This window comes from Diadema setosum, chromosome 8 (assembly GCF_964275005.1).
Source record: "Diadema setosum chromosome 8, eeDiaSeto1, whole genome shotgun sequence".
NCBI classification, from domain to species: Eukaryota; Metazoa; Echinodermata; class Echinoidea; order Diadematoida; family Diadematidae; genus Diadema; species Diadema setosum.
Window position 1 is genome coordinate 6,483,541 of NC_092692.1, and position 21,777 is coordinate 6,505,317.

Sequence of the window (21,777 nt, forward strand, 5' to 3'; positions counted from 1 at the left end):
TTTTTTTTCTCAGTCTGGAGTTATGGTTTGATGGAAGGTGAATGCAATACTTCTGTTATTGCTGAAGAATGGCATCTGAGGGGAATTCCTATATTAACCAGTGATCGTTTGTGAGATGCTCTCCATTCTTAATGAAGAGGACAGGAGTGATGCATGGCTTATATCCCACGTTTAGTTTGGTCTAAGTTGTAGTAGATGACTTATTTTCCTATGGATACTTAACGTGAATACTTTACCAGGAGATGGTATTCACACATGATTATGTCTTTGAAGTTCATTAGATCACTTGTATGTGAAGTTGGTTCGTCATGTGTGTTGGAGGTAGATAATTGCATGAAAAGTGACATATATTTTGTTGTTGATGTTTTCCTTTTTTTTGCCAAACAAGCAAAGAGTGCAATGAATGGGATATTTGTGGAAAACTAGCAAATAGACACCATACTTATACAAGCATTACTTTGTGTGCGTGTGTGTGTGTGTGTACATGTGGGGTAGGTGTCCCCATATGTACCCCAGTGTGAGAGCGAGGGACTTGCAAAAAAGGTACATTTTTGCATTAGTGTCCACGATGCGATATTTGTGGTGGAGTAAAGTTTGTGCTTGTGGTGTATGAAAAGCCAAGACAAATATATGCTTTGTCAGTATTTGAAATTGTGGGTGTGTTTGTTTTGTCATTGCAGCTTGTGAAGAGAGCAGAAATGTGTTCGAAGTAGAACAGTGTTCTTGCTTATTCTCTGAAGTGAAGGAGAATATTGCAGTTTAGTGTGATATTTCTCTTCATTGCGTAGATGTTGGTAGGCATGTTGGTTGTTCTAAATTCATTGTGATTCATATTATTCATTGTTTTTTCTTTTTTCTTAGGTGCAAGCCGATATTGGCATGTTTCAATGCCAACTTAAAATCCATGATTAACTTTCTTTTGGCATACAGAGAGACATTCTTGGAAATGTAATGCATCGCAGTTGTGTTCACAGCGATATATATTTTTCTGTATGTATAGGAATAATGCAGTCACATGGGAATTTATTGCTGTGATGTAAGTGACAACACATCTGCTGTTGAGTATACTCTATAGATTTAAAAAAAAAAAAAAGAATGATGGATTTCTACTTAGGTCCTCTTCCAGTAGAGCTTTGCAGACGATGGACCCCTATCTTCAAAAGAAAAAAATAAAAAAGAGATACTCAACCGCCATGAATGTATTTTCTGACAGTATTACAAGTGGTTGGACAGAATGTTGTATTTCAGACACTTGGATGTTGTAAGACAAACCGTGATTACTGAAAGGACTCAATGCAGATTTACTAAGACATTGCCTTTAGAGTGGTCTTGTGTTCAATTCAAAGGGGCAAATATGAGATGTACAAGGTGCACTTTCCATGTTAGTGTATGTACCGAAAGAGGTAGATGAAGTATTATGTAGTTGTGGCTAGAGTTAGCATCTGATTTTCAGGGCAAAAAACCACACAAAGATTCATTGTGAATTTATTCAATATGTGTGTGCTGATATTCGTAGGGGAGTGTCCGGCAATTTGATATTTGTGTATTTTTTTGTGACATTCAGAGTTATTCTTCAAAGTGTAGCATATGATAGTCATTACATACTTATGTGAAGAAAGTGGAGGATAAAAACTTACGATGTCACTTTTTTTGAAGGTTCAGACATTATTTCTTTGAAAATGATCCCTCCCCAAATTTTGCATGTTTAATTATGTGCATTTGCTTGCGACTCTGTGCAAAGAATGAACAATCAAGATTAAGGAAATCTTATGTCCATTGCTGCTTTATGTTATGAGAAAACAGCTATGGCAATTGCAGTGGTAAATCCCAGTGAATTGACACTGCAAAGAAAAATTCTACACAGTTACTGAAGAAAAGTGAAGACAACTTAACACTTATTGCCTCGGAGAATTACCTGCTCATGTATGTAATTGTCTGATACTTGCAGCCGTAGTAGGTGTTGGTGGGTGTTTGTTTGAGGAAGTTACCACCATTTCTAGTCTAGATGGATAGTGTATCCTTTATTCTATGCATAGAGGTCCTGTACCTTGTTATAGCATGCTAATGACCAACTGCAGCACTGGTTTACTAAGGTGCTATACCTTGCTAAGGTTGATGCGACATATTTTTTTTCAAAATGATGCTGTGAGTTTGATTAATTGCTGTACATGTACTTCTTTTCTTTTTTCTTTTTTTAGGGTGGTATTTTTTTTTTTTAGGGTGGTATTTTTTTTTTTTTTTGAGGGGGGAGGGGCTGGGGACATTTTTGTTGTGGATTGTTGTTGTGTTTGTGTTTTTGTTTTTGTTTTGTGTTTGTGTATTGTTTTTTGTTGTTGTTGTTTGTTTGTTTGTTTTTTGAGGGGGGGTCTTAGACATCCACTCTGGCACCCCCAAGCACTGCATAATTGATTGAAAAGCTTCCCATAAACCTTGAGTTCCAAGGTTTAGAGTGTAGGTTAGGCAGTAATCATGTGGTTCTATGCTCACTCTTCTGTGTAGTATGACCAAATATCGCATTATCTGTCTAGAAATGGGAAGCACTCCTTAAAAATTCATATTTTCATCTTGTTGAATGTTTCAATGAAAAGGGTTAGTCTGTCTTTACAAAAAACAGGGATACATTTACTTAAATACTACCGGGTACTCTTACATTCCAGGGAGAAAAAAGAATCCTGCATGTTCTTTCCTCTTGTTTTTTTTTTTATTTTTTTATTTTTTTTTTTTGGGGGGGGGGGAGGGGGTGTGTTGGGAGGGTGGGATGAGCCATATTTGGTGTTTATAATTTTTTTTTTTTTTTGGGGGGGGGGAATTGGTTTATTGCTGACAAGTGTAATTGTCATATATGAAATACTACTGCCATTGAAAAATGTAAGAGAGAGGTATCCACTTAACAGTATTGTTAATCAGAACTCATTGGCAGAATTTGTGACTGCTTCATTTGATAAAAGTGAGATGCTCTTGACAATGCAAATGATTGAAATATGTCAAAGATGTGGTGGTGTTCATGAAAAATTTGCCTTCAGGTGGTAGCAATGACCTTGCTGCACTTTGAAATAGTGAAATGTTGTTTACCATTGAAAACATTTCAGACTTGGGTGTCAAATTTAGGGCTCATTTTCATAGAGGCTGAACTTTGGCTGTGTTTCAGTGTGGAAGGTTGGTTACGTTTTGTAGAGATTGGAGAAGGAAAGAATGAGTTTTCTTTCTCTTTTTTTTTTCTATTCATTTATATGTGTACTCTCATGTTGCGTGTCATACAGTTATCTTTGGAGAAACAAGTTTTTACGTCTTGAGTGACATGTCATTTAAATGGTATACTTGTCATTGAACATACTCTTGTGTGTCAATACCTTTTCTTTATGGTGCAAACAGGAATGTAAAAAGAGAAGGGAAAATGAGAGGATGTACGTCATCTCATAACTTGAATTTCCATCTTGTTTGCTGTTTCATACAAACAATCAAAATGCAAAGAAAAGAGTGGCGAAAGAAGCATTAGACCAGTGAATTGGTCATGAAATTTGTTGAATAATGTCATTCTGCACCTCTGCTTTTCTTTCTTTTTAATTTGTCGAAGTAAAGTAAGAAATTGTGAGGCATTTATACTGAGGTAAACTACTGTTCAACCAATGTATTAAAGGATATGTTTTCTTTCTTGTAATCAGTGTATTAAACAGAAAAGAAATGTGAATGTACAGTACAGTCAGGCAAATCTTGCTAAGAATTTCCATTGTGCGAGCTCCTTGTTCAATGTCCATTGTGCATTCAGTACGCCATCACGGAGGCAAGAGATTAGTGGTGAATCGTTGCACCGGCAGGATTCACTCGAGGCAGATTTTTGCAACATTTTGCAACCTGCAGCTACAATAGTCTTGTAGGCAGGATCAGTAGTCTCCACAATCCAGCCTCCTCAAAGATGTGTGGTGTCTTTGATGCACAAAGGACAAGACATAGGAGACCGCAGGAAAGTGGCTGGAAATTCTCCTCAATCTGAGAATGCAAGGCGCTAGTCTTTCCTACAGGTGGAAGTTGTCTAGAGCAAGGTCAGCTCATGTGTAGACAGGCTTTTATCTTGTCAGTTCTTGTGATCATAGGATCTACATTTCATTTGCTGAAGTATGTGTTCGTCAGTTTCCTTGGGAAAAAATTGTAATTCGGTAAGAAGAAATTTGTCTGACAAACCAAAGATCTGATTTGCTTACTAATCAGTATAGCCTTGAGATGAGAATAATTGGATGATTTGGGACTACATGTACATGTACTTTTTTTTTCTGCATTCTCCACATCTCAAGAATTTCTCATCAGTCAGTGTATGAAGGCTGAAATGAGAGAGAGGTGCTGTAATACAAGTTGATAGATTATTTTTTCTGCTTGCATGCCTGTACATTTGTCCCTGTTTAGTGTTAGCAACTGCAGAAAAATGGTACTTGTATTTGCAGGAGGCATTCAACATAGATGCATGTGTCCATGAAGAGCTTCTGTATTTGGTATCATTGAGTGCAAAGGTATAAGTCAAGTACTGCTGATAGACCAATCAGAGAAAGCTTTTTCTACCCCAAAGCGCTTGGAAGTTGCCATAAACTAGAAGTTGTCTTCCTGAGACTTAGCCAATGATAGCCTGCCAACCTGTTACCATGAATGAGCCTGTGTCTTCAAATTTCATGGCATGTCTTGGCATGATTCAAGATGGCCGTTCAGTGGTGATGGATGGATAGGAATTGGCTCATGGTCCATGTCATCTTTAGCATTTAGTTGAACATTGAACTGAAAGGAAAACACATGGAGTATATACAGTATTGTATATTTGCCTTGTGTGGAAATGTATTGTTTTGTTACAAGAGGGTTGTCTTTTCCCTCAGAAAAGAGTAGAATAGCCTAAGCTTAATCTGTCTTAAATGTATGTGAAAAAAAAAAATACATGTGTAATTGTACTTGTTGAAACGTCAATAAGATATGTTTGTATGTTTCTTGTATAGCTTTTCAAATGGCACTCGGACCTCTGGTCTGTGCAGGGAAATGAGTTTGACTTCATTCTGTGTTTTTGTTTTGTTTTTTTCTCTCATTTCAATCTTAGTGCTTGTGATTCAGATGTAGACACTTTTCTTTTACTGATGTTATTCATCAGAAAAATTATGGTTTCATAATGAAGTTTAGGCTAGTGCGTCAACCTTCCTCTTTGTTTGAGGAGATGGGGAAAAGCGTTGTGACAATCTCTGTGTGTAGGTTACTCATACAAGTGTCATGACTCAACATTTTGATTGTTAAAGGGGAATTCTGGACCACTTAATAAGGAAAGAATAAAAATTCAGTGAGCACAGCAGTGAAAATTTGATTTAAAAACTGGATAAGGGAAGATATGATACATGTATTGTGCAGTTTCGCTAATTTTCACAGAACAGTTCTTGGGTAGTCAACATGAATAATGCAAATGAGTGGGTTGAGGATGTCAACGCCTCACAACATGCCTTACAGTTTGTACACAAACTCTTGAAGTGTTTTTATTTCAAATGCTAGTGTGTCACAGTCTCAAATCCCGATATATCTGACTGATTATTATTTCTAAGTTGTTCAGTCAGGAATAACATTAAATCTTACACTTTTATAGCAGATTTTAATTTTGTCAGTTTTTGTAAACTCAACAGAAAATTTTGATTTTGATCATTTGCATATTCATATCAACTGTTTAGGAACTATTTTGCAAATATTAGAGAAACTTTGCAATTTCATAAGTTCCTTCATTTTTATCCAATTTTGATCAAATTTTCACTATTGTGCTGTACTACAAAAGCAATAATCTTTCTTATCAGACTACATTTCAGCTGTTCCAGAATTCCCCTTTAAGCAGCAAGCAAATTTGTCATCAGTATATTTTGTGTTCTAGATGAAATCATTTCTAGAATCTACATCCATTTAGAGAGGAAGTAGTCTTTCTTCATTCGTAGCTGCAATATATTTCAGCACTTTAGACAAGTCATGTAGTGCATTGTCATTGTAGTACTCTGTAAAACACTTTAAAGTCGTTTGTTTGGCTTGGTTTTTGTGCAGAGAGCTTTGTTTTGACAGCGAGCAGGGCTCTTACATATTATTTCTTCTTGTTATGTATCAGATGGGTAACATGCAAGATGAACTTGAAATTAAAGAAAAAGAAAGCATGGCTGTGTGTCTGATATTATATGTTGAACTTATAGGCATAGCATGCTAACTGCAGTCAAATGGTTTTAAGTTTGGTGCGAAAGTGAACAAGGATTGGTTTCATGCACAAGTTAGTACCTGTGTTGCACAGTTAAGTATCAAGTAACCAAACTTGACCAGCTGTTGAATTAATTCATGCTGGGTCTGTGTAGGGAGTCCAGAATTGATTTGTTTTGTTGGTGCATTCAGCCCAACTTTGGGACTGCATTTTGATTGATCAGGTCGTTAAGATTTGGATTTTTTTTTCCTTGAAAAAAAAAATGGTCACCATGAGACAACATCTTCTGAAAAGACTAACATAAGTTGTGTGAAAATACCCTTAGGGGAAAGAGTAGTCTTATTTCTTTTCTGTTCATTTCTGTTCTTTTCTTCTTCTTTTTTTTTTCTTTTTGCATCTATGTGCCAGATATTATGATGCACAAATTTCCAAACAAGGTGTAATTATGAGTTCAAATCTGCAAATCTCTGATTGGCTTGAACTGGAGTCGAAAGCCACCTAAATCAAAGCTATTTTTGCTGTCCCCTTCAGAATGGACCTGGTCCGCATGATAAGACCACGGGCATTGCTGTATTGAAAAAGGGGTCAGCATAAAGTTACGAGGAGGAATGTTTGGTTTCTGTTACATTAGGATACAACTGGCAGCTCAGAAACCTAATGACCTTCAATACCAGTCAGTCAACATTGTTTATTCAGGCACTGTCATGTTTAAGTTAACTATAACTTTTCTTGGTCAGCATGTCTCTTGCATATGCTCACTAGCAGCTGACTTAGTGATTTGATAGTTGAATGTTAATCTCCGTCAGTGCTTGTAAGCTTTTGAGATACTATGTTGCAAGACTGCCAACATGTGCAGCCAATGTTAATTCTTGCAATGTGCAGTAATTAAAAAAAAAAATAAAATACTCTGCCCAGCCACATCTTCATGAAGGTGTACATTGAGCTTTGAATGAGTCTGTGGCTTCAGTGTATGTCAAAGACAGCAAAGTCAGTAGTTGTAACCTTCGTTTTATCTTTACAAATTCAACTGAAAAGACATTCACTGGGTATCATGACTCACATCTATTTTGAAGTTCAGCAATACAATTTATTTTTATGAGAGGAACTCATTTGTTTTCACATGATTTGTTGGTTAAAAAGATTTGTATTTTGTTACTTTCAATAAAGAAAAAATGGTGACCATATTTCTTGGTTTTGTCATGAATTTGTTGTAATACAGACTCGTGTAAGGCAGTGAGCGGGAGTCTTGGCAATATCCATGATGTATGATCGATGACTGAGTTTGGATGTCAAAACGCAATTGATTTTGCAGTCTATGCATTACGAGGGGAAGTGCCATCATTGCAATATTCAACAAGAGTCAAGTGAGAGTTTACTTTTTGGTAGGTAAAGTTCATGAATGTTTGGTTGAAGAACCTTGTTTATAAAACACTATTACTGTGCTTTGATGAACTAAAGTAGAGATAAGTATAAAAAACAAGACTGCAACAATCATAAGCCAAACATAAGAGAGGGTTTGTGATGGCGTACAGATGAGGATAGCTGAAGAGTCAAGTTAAATGGAAAGGTGAAAGTTTCCACTACACACTACAACTTCCAATTACTTGACATTTCTTACTGGTGAATCAAAATTGCCTTCCTTCATGAACAGATACCACTCGCAATCACACACACTCAGAGGCATGTGCACATACACTACACAATAAAATGTTATGAAATGTGGATGTGTGCAATGCAGGACTACACACTGTAGTATGAATGATATTTTTTCTCTTTTTTTAATGACTTTAAGGACGTTCCTCAGTTGAGTTTGTGCGCATCCTAGCTGCGCAGGTGTCAGTGACGTAACAAAGAGCGTAGAAGCGCACGCACGAGTGATGAGCTGAGCTAGCTGAGCTGAGCAGCTGCTAGTAGATCGAGCTAGAGTGTTGTATGTGTACGTACGGATACCCGACAGCTCCCCACCGCGGCCGCGCCGGGCAGCCGCGCAGCCTGGGCGGCCTCGCTCGGCTCGCGTGGCGACTGTACGCGTTACAATCAGTACATACCACGCAAAGTTCAGCGGTCCGAGCCGCATATACATGGTCATTATAGCACAACACTGATTGACGGAATCGCGAAGCTTGGAAGTGGAACAGAGCTGTTTCCATTTTCAATCCATAGATCTGTTTTGTGACATGAAGTTCATTATCCGGTCATCAACATGGTAAAGTCGAGTGCTAAGGTACCAAGGGCCTATAGGCCCTAGTCGGGGTCGATAAGGCTCACTAGTCTATTGGACTAGGTGTTAAAACAACAACAACAACAACAACAATAACAACAACAACAACAAAACAAGCATATGACACACATTTCATCTTTAGGTCTAGCAGCTAAAACAATCTGAGTGTCTCTGTTAAAATTTAAATTAGATCTAAACTTGTCATTACTAGTATAATAGTACAAAATATTGGGTTTTTTTATTTTTGGTTACAAAATACAAGGTCACGAAAGTGTTATCAGACAAGACTATTCATCACTTTCACCATTCATGTATTATTTTTTTTTTATTACCAAATCTGGTGTAACAAAAGGAGAATCATTTGTTTTTGTTTTGTTTTCTGTTTTTGTTTTGTTTTGTTTTGTTTTGTTTTGTTTTGTTTTGTTTTGTTTTGTTTTGTTTTGTTTTGTTTTTTTTTTGGGGGGGGGGGGTGGGGGAGGTACTTCTCCATAGCTTACAACACGCACTTTACCAACCACTGCAACAACCAACACATGCAATCTACAATCAACGTCATTGTATTAAGATTTGTTTTTCATTTGGAGGACCGTCAGACTAATGCCAAAACTCCCATTTCCTTATATTTATTCTTCTTCCTCCATTATCACTTTTTGTAAATGGTTACAGCAAGTGGGTAAAACAAACAAACAAGCGTGCATATCAATAATTATGTGGAGTTTTCCACGCTTGCATCCACATAATATCATTATAGCTGTGGAAGGGAAATGATAACAAAAACGCACATCGACCTTTCTTTCTGAATATTTTTCACCATATCACTGCAATTGTGATATGTTTTTTTATTTGTTTGTGTGTGTGTGTTTTTTTTTTTTTTTTTTTTTAAGAAAATGGGGTTTCGAGTGAACCGCATGAGATTCATGCATCCTAGCAGGGTATATCCCTTCATTGGTTCCTGACTAGATTTGGGGGTCTTACGATGATATCCGTCGCAAGGAGGCTCTGCTAGCACTAAAACGAGCACATGAACCCCCCATTTTTACAATTCTTCTGCATTAAGTAACCCTTCTTCTACAATTTGATAAAGTTTCGTAAAATTGACATGGGTTTTGAATGTACAGCATGACATTCACAAACCCCACCTTATAATCAGGACACCCACGAAAAGTTTATTACCAGATTTTGGGGTCCGGTGAGGTGATTTCTATCATCTGGGGATGCTGCCAGCACAAGAATTAGGACATGAACCCCCACTTTTTATTGTTTTTCTGGAATTAGTAAGCCTTCTTCTATAATTTGGCAAAGTTTCGTGAAAATGACATGGGTTTTGAATGAACAGCTAGCATAAGTTTTATGAACCCACTTGTCAGGGTATCCCTGCATAGGTTCTTGACCAGATTTTGGGGACTTACGATGATATATGTCGCATGTGGGCGCTGCTAGCACAAAAACGAGCACATGAACCCCAACTTTCAATTATTTTTCTGGAATAAGTAAGCCTTCGTCTACAATTTGGTCAAGTTTGGTGAAATTGACATGGGTTTTGAATGAACAGCATAAGCCTGATAAACTCATCTTGTCAGGGCATCCCTGCATAGGTTCCTGACCAGATTTTGGGGACTTACGATGATATATGTCGCATGAGGGCGCTGCTAGCACAAAAACGAGCACATGAACCCCCACTTTTAATTATTTTTCTGGAATAAGTAAGCCTCTGTCTACAATTTGGTAAAGTTTCGTGAAATTGACATGGGTTTTGAATGAACAGCATAAGCCTAATGAACTCATCTTGTCAGGGTATCCCTGCATAGGTTCTTGACCAGATTTTGGGGACTTACGATGATATATGTCGCATGAGGGCGCTGTTAGCACAAAAACGAGCACATGAACCCCCACTTTTAATTATTTTTCTGGAATATGTGAGTCTTCTTCTACAATTTGGTGAAGTTTCGTGTAATTGACATGGGTTTTGAATGTACAGCATGAGATTTATGAACCCACCCTGTCAGGGCGACCCTTATGTTCCTGACCAGATTTGTGGGTCTTACGTTGGTATATGTCGCATGGGGGCGCTGCTAGCACACAAACGAGCACATGAACCCCCACTTTTCATGGTTTTTCTGGAATAATTAAGCCTTTTTCTACAATTTGGTGCAGTTTCGTGAAACTGACATGGGTTTTGAATGTACAGCATGAGATTTATGAACCCACCCTGCCAGGGCGTCCATGCGTAGGTTCCTGACCAGATTATGGGGTCGTACTATAGTATATGTCGCATGGGGGCGCTGCTAGCATAAAAACGAGCACATGAACCCCCACTTTTGATTGTTTTTCTGGTATAAGTGAGCCTTTTTCTACAATTTGGTCAATTTTCATGAATTTGACATGGGTTTTGAATGTACAGCATAAGTTTTATGAACCCACCCTGTCAGGGCATCCCTGCATAGGTTCCTGACCAGATTTTGGGGACTTACGATGATAATGTCGCATATGGGTGCTGCTAGCACAAAAACGAGCACATGAACCCCCACTTTTGATTGTTTTTCTGGAATAAGTAAGCGTCTGTCTACAATTTGGTAAAGTTTCGTGAAATTGACATGGGTTTTGAATGTACAGCATAAGTTTTATGAACGTTGTCCTTTTGCTCACCCCTAACAGAAAACGTCGATGAGAAGGATTTGAGAGATTTCGGTGTTTTCTGCCGCGTGAGGGCGCTGCTTGCTGAAGAATGAGAGTGTAAGCCCTAACTTTAAAACCTTTTCCTCGTTTTGGGTACCCTTTTCTGCAATTCTTGCAAATTTGGAGAAAATAACGTGGATTTTGAAAGAATTATGGGGATTTACGTTTGTCATTGCAGATTTTGTTTCCAATCATGGTCTTGATCCTGTAACGCTATCATTTTGGTACAGGACGGCAGATTAGTCATATTCTTCAAAGTCCCGTAGAAGAAAAACAAGCACATGAACCTATGGTTTTATTTACATATTTGGGCTTCGGATGGGTCAAAGTTACTGTATGGAAAGTTTCAAGAAAATGACATGGATTTCACTTTAACTGAGGAACGTCCTTAAATACTCAATATTGGATGGTGGCTTGGATATTGTAAATAGAGATAATGGACCTCATGCAATTACCTTGAAGTGTGTGTATTGTCACTGAAGAACCATAATACACGCGTATAGCAGTACCATACATTAACACTGACTTTCTCCAAACACATTTCTGTCAGATCTGCAGCAAAATATATCAACTCTACATTTTTGAACATCAATCATTCATGTTAGTATTGGTGTCTACAGAAAGCTGGTGGTGTATTTCTAATTAAATGCAATGGTCCATGTTCTATAAACACACAAACACACAAACACACACATAGGAGCACTTCTCTCATCACATTTTTTGAGACAAAGGCAAAGGAGAAAAAGAAAGCAAAATCAAGAGTTTCACTGAAGTAAGCAATCTGTCACAAATCTTTAATAATTCCCATGCAACGATATCGTCCTTTATCTTTCATAAGCCACAGCTTCAACAAAAAGCTTGTGATCCCTTAACAAACCCGTCAATGCATGTTCACAAATTGCTCATCGAATAACTTTATATATGTACACAATCAACATGGCTTCAGTGAACATATCGAGTCCAAACAAACAAGCCATCTGAAATCAAACGTGAATACACAAGCACATGAAGGTAGGCAACCTCCTGGCTTTTATCCCATTAGAAGTCCTTTGTGCTTGTGTTTCTCAGGTTTGAAAGCACCTGTTGCTATTGATTCAATCACAAGGACACTGTTTGCAGAACTTACTTCAAAGTACATGTACGAGGTACAACTTTATTGCATACTTTGGCATGTAGTCTGAAATATTTGTTACGTAAAAACCTAGAATTGGGATGTCATCTGAAACAGCCTTTTGCAGACATATGCCCAAAACTGCCACTAAGTTTACTTGTCAAGGCAAACTGCAGCAATATGACCCCAAAATCTGTAATACATGTACAAGGTTTATCATGCCAAAATACCATCTTCAAGGGTGGCAAATAGATACGCCTGCCTATTTTCAAATGGAGATGTAAACAGAGCTCCATGTTATTTTGGACCAAATGCTTTCTTATATGAATGCTCATTGCAGAAAACAACTGAAATAGATTTGAATTCTATGTATAAAGGTATCCATGTGGGCCTAAACTCCTACGAACCAAAAAAAAAAAAGATCATGACGGGTCCTGTCATACTGTCGTCGGTTCTCCTGTTTTCCCTTCCACATACCGGATTGGTGCTGCAGAGGGTGGGGGTGGAGAAAATTGAGAACAAATGTGAACAAGTCATCTGTTGGCTGATACAACTCATCTTGCAAAACAACAAAAATAGACTACAATACACATTTTCATCACAGGATTTGACAGAAACAATTAGTTGTATTCGGTAAATGGTCTGACATCAACAGCTGTAACTATCTTATGGTCTATGCATTTACTCCTATCAAAATATGAGGGTGAGGGCAATAATAAATCAAAAGATAGAGGTGTTCATCATCAGTGTTAATACGACTGATTTTTACTGTAGTTTCTTCTGAATTAGTATGTCACATCATGATGGCTGCGGCATATGTATGTTACACTCGCCAGTTTGTGGTGACACAAATTTTTAGTGCACTGCTGGCTTAAATTGAAGATTGCAGATACAAAAGCACAGATATGCAAATGAACTACCCCCAGTGATTGAATACAGTCGGTTTGAAGTGATCAGTAGACATACACAAATCAAGTAGTTTGTCATTATCTACACTGATACTTTCTCTTAGGGGAAAAATCAACAACAACAACAAAAACTCTACAATGCATACCAGCAGAAAGTGAGTAATGGTCTGTAATGGTCAGAATATTATATCTTTTGGTGTAAGTAAAAAAAAAAAAAAAAAAAAATCACTCTTAAAGACCCAGTAGCAAAGGAATTCATGGAGTGGGAAGATAGGCTCGATTCAGGTACAGTATACTCAAGATTTCAAATGACAAATTGTGGACAGCTATATCATAATCACTGATCTGCAAGTACACTATTAAACACACATACACTGTAACCAAAGAATCCTGGAATAGACAGTTACTGAGGAGCACGCACTCATATCAGATGCATGTATTCACTGACACATGGCTGACCTCTGACAGGTGTAATTTATGATTTTGAATGTATCCCGATGGGCAGCGAATGAAGATTGATGCAATCCGTCCACCCACGTTTCCCCATGTTAATGGGTCTTTTAAGTCACTAGTTACAGTGTACATGTGAATGAGGATCCTCTTACTTGGATATTTGTTGGGGATGGCTCTATTCTCAGCTGCAACTTTTTCCCAGTAGGATCTTGGAAACAGCAAGTATGTTAGGGGCACTGACAAAAAAGAAAAGAAAAAAAAGAACAAAAAGCCAAAACATCAGTAACAGCATGATACAGTAAAACCCCATTGCTTTTTAACACATATTGTACCAGTATGTCAGGTTACTTCATTTTGCCTGCAAAACTATGTCATGCAAAGTTAAATGTCATTCCAACAAACCCTATCACAATGGACATGAACATGATGTATTTCCGAGATATAAGAAAAAATATATCAGGCAAACAAACAAAAAATGGCAAGGAATTACTTTTAGAGAATGAAGACTTTTTATGCGAATATATTGCGATGGGCCTTAGTAATGAGAGAGATGTTGGAATTATGCATGAGCCCCCTGGGCCTTGAGCCATAAAATTAAGGAGTAAATTGTATTTCAAATACATGTACTCCTCAACTTTAATTCAGTTTGCATAAAAGATAAAAAGTCTTTTTCAAAATTTGAGGAGTTCAAGCACAACTCACAGCTCAGGAGTCTACATTCTTCTAATGTGGTGACAGGCAGAAAGTGCATACTCTTTTTACTTTTGTTGGGCAAGTACTGTAAATGAAACTATGTCTCATGCTCAGGACAGTGGAACAAAACGCATTAAAATTAGAAATACAATAGCATGGATGTGGAAAAGAACAGTTTTAGTTGACAAAATGAAAGTGCATCTTAGTAAAAACTCGGTAGATCCACACTACCTGTGACTATTAAATGTGTAAATCAAATTAAACCAATTAGGTTAAGGGCACCAACATAAACAAGATTGAAATTGACCTAACCTTGCACTCTTGAGTCATGCATGAGAATTAATAATGAATCCTTACGATCATGACCAGATGATCATGTATGTTAAATTACTTACATGTTGAGCCAAGAACACATGATACAACAATCACTGGTTCTTTATCCCACGCAAACTTGAGAAAAGGGATGATACCTACGGAAAGACGATAAAAAATGTTGCAAGAGAATTGAGAAATCAGCATTTTGGTTTGGCATGAGGAGATGCAAATGCGCAAGTGATGCAACTGGTGTATGACAGGGCTGCACACTGGCGCCGGTCCGACGGTCAAGACCGGCAAAAGTCACTGTCGGACCGGTAACTTTTCAGGAAATCCACAAGTTACCGGTCCGACATGACCAGTAAAAAAAAAAAGCATTGGCGGGGTCAGTAGAAAGAAAAAGATCAGCCCCGATCCAGGGAGAAACAGAATGCAAGATATCGCATTGTTCAACACGTTTTACGCAAGTTTTCGAATATGTCTACCGGTGCAATTTGTAAAGTAAACATACAATTGTATATTAGTTTTGAGCACTAGCAGTCGACCAGTTATTCGCGCTCGCTTGCGCATTGGCGCTGCTCACGCACTGCCATGCTATGCAATACATGCAAAGGATGTACGGTACAATGTAACTGTTGAAATGCATGGATTGTTTCCCCGATCCCGTTTTGTTTGTTCGTTTGCTTGCGATCGGCGGTCATGCCAGACAAGAAGCATTGATAGAAGCGCACGCATTTCTGGGTCATTTTACTCATGATTTTTTTTTTTTTTTTTTTTTTTTTTTTAACGCAAGATCGATCCGATCCCGGCTTCGCAGCTGCGTGGCAGTTGACATGTTAGAACTATTTTACTTGTGCCGATTTTTAGAAAAAGTAAAAACATATTCTATACTGTATTCAGCGATACAGTAAATGAATATTTTCATTCGTTCAGAGTGGTCTCATAATGAAGATAAGCGCGAAAAGGATCACGAAATCGGCCCTTAAAAAATGTAAAGAGATAATACAAGGGAGAAAAAAAAAATCATGAAATCATCGCAGTCCCGCTTACATATTTTAGGTAGAAATCGTCCCAAAAAGGATCATGAATTCGGCCGCGTCGTACACCTTTCAAAAGCTCATACAAGTACGAAATGCGAAGAGATTATAGAGGAGAAAAAAATATAAGGACATATTAATTTGGTGCGTGCATCATAAAAGATTACAGCCGAATGACAATTCATGAAATCAACGCAAACCCGTTGAAATTTGAGGAAATAAATAGGCGCAAAAAAGATCTTGAATCCAGTCCTGCATGCCGTGTCGGTTATCAAAAACGCATGCACAAATGCAACGAGATTATCGGGAGAAAAATAAAGGACACATTTTTACCCTTCTGGTGCGTGCATTACAAAAGATTACATCCGAAGTAATTCATGAATTCGCCACAATCCCGCTGATATTTGAGGTAGAAATAGACGCAAAAAGGATCGTGAATTCGGCCGTGTCGTATACCTTTTAACAACGCATGTACTAAATGGTAGGAGATTAGCGGGATAAAAATAATGTACACATTTTCAACCCCTTTTGGCGCTTGCATCATATAGATTACAGCCAAAGAGTAATTCATGAAATTATCGCAATCCCGTTGAAATTTGAGTAAACAATAATAGGCGCAAAAGAGTCTCGAATTCGGCCCTGCGTGCAGTGTATAATTTTGAAAACGCATTCACAAATGTGAAGAGATTATCGGGAGAAAAATAAAGAACTTATTTTCAACCCTTCTGTCGCGTGTATCACAAAAGATTACAGCCGAAATAATTAATAAAATATCGCAATCCCGCTGATATTTGATGTAGAAATAGGCGCTAAAAGGACCGTGAATTCGGCCGTGTCGTATAGGCCTACCTTTTAAGAACGCATGTATACGATATGTGAAGAGATTATTGGGAGAAAAATACAGGACACATTTTCAACCCGTTTTGGCGCGTGCATCATAAAGATTATAGCCGAATAATAATTCATAAAATCATCGCAATCCCGTTGAAGTTTGAGGAGAAAATAGGCGCAAAAAGAATTATGATTTTTGGTCGTGGCGTATATCTTTTAAGAACGCATTTACGAAATGCGAAGAGAAAAAAATAAAGGACACATTTTCAACCCATATTGGCGCGTTCATCATAAAAGATTACAGCCGAAGTAATTCATGAAATCATCGCAATCCCGCTGATATCTGAGGTAGAAATAGACGCAAAAAGGATCGTGAATTCGGCCGTGTCGTATACCTTTATGTATACGAAACGCGAAGAGATTATGGGGAGAAAAATAAAGAACGCATTTTCAACCATTCTAGCTGGTGCGTGGATCACAAAAGATTACACCCGAAGTAATTCATGAAATCGTCACAATTCCGCTGATATTTGAGGTAGAAATAGGAGCAAAAAGTATCATGAATTCGGCGGTGTGGAACATCTTTTAAGAACGCACTTACGAATTCGAAGAGTTTATCGGGAGAAGATAAAAGGACACATTTTCAACCCCTTTTGGCGCGTGAATCATAAAAGATTACAGCCGAAATAATTCATGAAATCGTCACAATCCCGCTGATATTTGAGGTAGAAATAGGCGCAAAAAGTATCATGAATTCGGCTGTGTGGTACACATACATCTTTTAAGAACGCACTTACGAAATTCGAAGAGTTTATCGGGAAAAAATAAAGGACACATTTTCAACCCCTTTTGGCGCGTTCATCATGAAAGAATACAGCCGAAGTTATTCATGAAATCATCGCAATCCCGCTGATATTTGAGGTAGAAATAGGCGCAAAAAGGATCGTGAATTCGGCCGTGTCGTATATCTTTATGTACGGAATGCGAAGAGATTGTGGGGAGAAAAATAAAGAACGCATTTTTAACCATTTTAGCTGGTGCGTGCATGAGATCACAAAAAGTTACACCCGAAGTAATTCATGAAATTGCCACAATTCCGCTGATAATTTGTTTGAGGTAGAAATAGGCGCAAAAAGTATCATGAATTCGGCGGTGTGGAACATCTTTTAAGAACGCACTTACGAAATTCGAAGAGTTTATCGGGAAAAAATAAAAGGACACATTTTCAACCCCTTTTGGCGCGTGAATCATAAAAGATTACAGCCGAAGTAATTCATGAAATCGTCACAATCCCGCTGATATTTGAGGTAGAAATATAGGCGCAAAAAGTATCATGAATTCGGCGGTGTGGAACATCTTTTAAGAACGCACTTACGAAATTCGAAGAGTTTATCGGGAAAAAATAAAAGGACACATTTTCAACCCCTTTTGGCGCGTGAATCATAAAAGATTACAGCCGAAGTAATTCATGAAATCGTCACAATCCCGCTGATATTTGAGGTAGAAATATATGCGCAAAAAGTATCATGAATTCGGCGGTGTGGAACATCTTTTAAGAACGCACTTACGAAATTCGAAGAGTTTATCGGGAAAAAATAAAGGACACATTTTCAACCCCTTTTGGCGCATGAATCATAAAAGATTACAGCCGAAGTAATTCATGAAATCGTCACAATCCCGCTGATATTTGAGGTAAAAATAGGCGCAAAAAGTATCATGAATTCGGCCGTGTGGTACATCTTTTAAGAACGCACTTACGAAATTCGAAGAGTTTATATCGGCAAAAAAATAAAGGACACATTTTCACCCCTTTTGGCGCGTGCATCATAAAATGTTACAGCCGAAGTAATTCATGAAATCGTCACAATCCCGCTGATATTCGAGGTAGAAATGGGCGCAAAGAGGATTGCGAATTCGGCCCTGCATGTCGTGTACCTTTCAGAACGCATGCACAAATGCGAAGAGAGTGTCGAAAGAAAAATAAAGAACCCCTTGTAGCTCGTGCATCAGAAAATATCACAGCTAAAATAATTCATTTAATCACGGTTATGCAGCAAGTTCGTGCGCCGATGTTTAGAAAAAGTCACAAACACATGATACAATCTGATTTTTTTTTTCATTATCATTTTACACTGTAATTCACGAACAAACATTCTATTTTTTTTTCTCATTTTGTTAATTTCTTGTGCAATAAATAATTCAAGTTTAAAAAGACATTAATCAGTAAAATGTACACATGGGGGGGGGGGTACGTCCATACAAACAAGAAAATAAGTTTGCAAGTAATTTAATGTGTTTTTTTTAGGTTGCCGTTGTTGACCGGTAAGTTTTCTGTTCGGACCGGTAAAAAATGGTAAAATGGGGCATCTACCGGTCCGACAGAGACATGTCGGACCGGCAGAAAAAATGGGTTAGTGTGCAGCCCTGTGTATGATTGAGGATACCATCTATCATCATCACCCTATAGACTGATAGACCTCTAACAAGGATCTGTAGCTTGTTTATTTCAAAAGTATAAAACAAATTCGCCTAATTTTTACCTCAAATACAATTGTAGGACCCTATGCCATAAATACTGCAGTTTTGAATATCATGACCGCCCTGTTGATTCTGAATCTCCATTGTAAAATTTTAGTGCATGCGATTCATTTTCTTTGCGTGGCTTTAAAGGGTACCTTACGATCGGCACCCCCTCCATAGGTAATACACATGAATTTCACAGTCATGCATCGTTACTTAACTTAAGCAGATGTGTAGCTAATTGAAACGTTATAGTTTGGTTTGTTACTTAATGTTAGCTTGTTTATGAGTTTGATTTTCGTTTCTTTGTTACTATTGTTTTCATAGCTAATGGCACTAATCCCATGCGTACCTTTTCGTTCTATACGCAATCAGCCATGATACACAGGGTGCTGATGTCAAGGTACCCTGCCGATAGGTGGTAAATTTTAATACCCTAGCAGTAGCACTATTAAACGTTTAGGCCTTATCACACAGCATTAGAAATTGTCCACACAGAATATAACATGTGGGACTGTACAATCGCAGCTAACCATACACAGCAGCGTAAAACAGAATAAAAACTCATATTGGAAACTTTCAGTGACAGCATATTGATCCAGAAATATAGAACTGCATTACGGAAATCAATTTATTTCGAAAAAAATAACGACAATCACCTTTCCTCCAGGCTTGTCGAGCTGGACTGATCACTCGTGTCGCCATTTTGAATTCCAACTCTGCATGCGTTCGATTCTCCCTACGACTCGACTGCCGATCGAATCGATCCCGAGCGGCTAGCGAGCCACAAACCTCGGGAGGGTACCCCCACCCCAACCCTCCCCCCCCCCCAAAAAAAAAAAAAAAAAAAAAATGATGGTCAATCTCAAAAGCTATATAAGATCAACTTGAAATTCTGGTGTGCTTCTATGTGTTTTCAATGTTTTTTAACTTCCTAATAAGCATTCAGTTTCTGTAATATTAATAAAAATTTGAAGAAGAAGAAGAAGAAGAAGAAGTAAGAAGAAGAAGAAGAAGTAAGAAGGAAGAAGAAGAAGAAGAAGTAAGAAGAAGAAGAAGAAGAAGAAGAAGTAAGAAGGAAGAAGAAGAAGAAGAAGTAAGAAGAAGAAGAAGAAGAAGAAGTAAGAAGAAGAAGAAGAAGAAGAAGAAGAAGAAGAAGAAGAAGAAGAAGGCCTAGAAGATTATAATCAGGTGCATTGATAGACGTCTACTCAGTTTCAAGAAGAAAAATAAGAACCAGGCTATAGTCTCCAGGGAGACGTCATGGAGACGTCATTTTTCCAGATTTAGGCCTATATGTTTGATTGCATAATTTTATGCAACAGGCCACACCTGTATCGATGGTATTGCCCATAGTAGACCTGTTGGTTGCGGTGAGGATTCATCTTTTAACTTTTTGCGAGATACCTGTACTTAGAAACAACTCTCTGAAATGTTAATGACCTTACCATTCTAAGAGGAACTGAAAGTTCATTAAGGGATGAAAATCGGTTTTGGCGTGACTGAAATATCCAAAAACAAAGTAAAACAAAGCAAGTTAATAAAAGGTGGACATGGGTCCCTCATGCACCTTTTATAAGGATCGCTTTGTTTTGGATATCTCAGTCATTTCAAAACCAATTTTCATCAAATAAACTTTGAATTCCTCTTAGAATTGCATGCTCTTTCATATTTCATGTGAGGTTTCTCATTACAGTGTATCACACACACACACACACACACACACACACACACACACACACACAGGTTGGGAACATGAATCCCCATTTCAACCAGGGCCGTATTTTGAGGGCTTAAAATCGAAGAGTTTGTTCGCAAAAACCGATACTTCCATATTTGCCAAATGGAGACATTTGCGATTATAAAAAGGTTAAGAAAAATAAAGAGAATAAATAAGAAAAATTTTTTGCTTCTTTTGACCATAACTTCAAAAATGTACCTTTATACGTAGTGACCAATATATCATTTAAAAGGTACTTTATGACAGAGACCGTAGGACCTACTTCAAAATCTTCAAAAATGGACTTATCGGTTTTTGCGAACAAACTCTTCAATCGGTCATGCTGCTGCATCTGCAGCATATATTGTGGGGTCTCTTACCCCTTTGCCAGAATGGGTATACATGTATAATGAATTGGAATCGGCTGTTTGGGAATTCATTTGGCAAGGGAAACCAAAAAAAAAAAAAACTAAAAAAAAAAAAAAACTGTGTTGATATTAGAATATGAACAAGGGGGAGCAAAGCTGATGCATTTTCCATCATTGATAAACGCTCAAAGAATAATGTGGGTTAAAAGGTTATTAATGGTAAACAAGAAATGAAATGGAAACAATATTTTCAGTTTGCTACTAAATATATGTTGGAGGTAAATTCATATTTTGCTGTAATTATCTCATTTATCTTTTGAATTTGTCTATACCGGAATTTTACAGGGATCTGTTGAAAACATGAGTGAAAACAAAGGAATTTAGGAGTAATTATAATCAAATAAGGAAGGAGGTATTTCTTTAATAATAAAATGATTCGTATTGAAGGAAAATGTAGTTTTAATGAAAATTTGTTATTGAAAAAATGTTTTTGATTGGAACATAATAATGGATAGGAATGGGAAATTAGTTTCTGTGGAATATTCTTATAATAAAGGACTTAATAGATATTTTGAGCGGTATTCAGAAGATATATGAAGCGCCTCCAATTGGTTGAAAAAAAGGACTCAATGCAGAGAACACAGAGGTAGAGAAGGATATAAATGTTGATGAAATGATTTTTATCAGAAATGGGAAGAAAATTCCTTTTGAAAAGATTACCTCCAAAGATATTTATG

At 37.5% G+C, this 21,777-nt stretch overlaps 1 protein-coding gene across 1 annotated transcript; it reads right to left on the reverse strand.

Annotated features, from left to right (window-relative positions):
- Positions 1-11,846: 11,846 nt before the first annotated feature.
- LOC140231847 (NADH dehydrogenase [ubiquinone] 1 alpha subcomplex subunit 3-like) lies at positions 11,847-19,711 on the reverse strand. Its single transcript, XM_072311999.1, has 4 exons — positions 19,612-19,711; positions 14,645-14,719; positions 13,709-13,792; positions 11,847-12,682 (listed from the first exon to the last, which is right to left on the reverse strand). The coding sequence occupies exons 1-4, from the start codon at positions 19,655-19,657 to the stop codon at positions 12,633-12,635; spliced, it is 255 nt and encodes an 84-aa protein (XP_072168100.1). The 5' UTR covers positions 19,658-19,711; the 3' UTR covers positions 11,847-12,632.
- Positions 19,712-21,777: the final 2,066 nt, after the last annotated feature.

Coding starts and splice junctions, on each gene's coding strand:
- LOC140231847 (XM_072311999.1), bottom strand. CDS start 19,657: ATGGCGACACGAGTGATCAGTCCAGCTCGACAAGCCTGGAGGAAAG. Junction 13,793..14,644: donor ATGTGTTCTTGGCTCAACAT/GTAAGTAATTTA, acceptor CTTTTTTGTCAG/TGCCCCTAACATACTTGCTG. Junction 12,683..13,708: donor CATCCCCAACAAATATCCAA/GTAAGAGGATCC, acceptor CACCCTCTGCAG/CACCAATCCGGTATGTGGAA.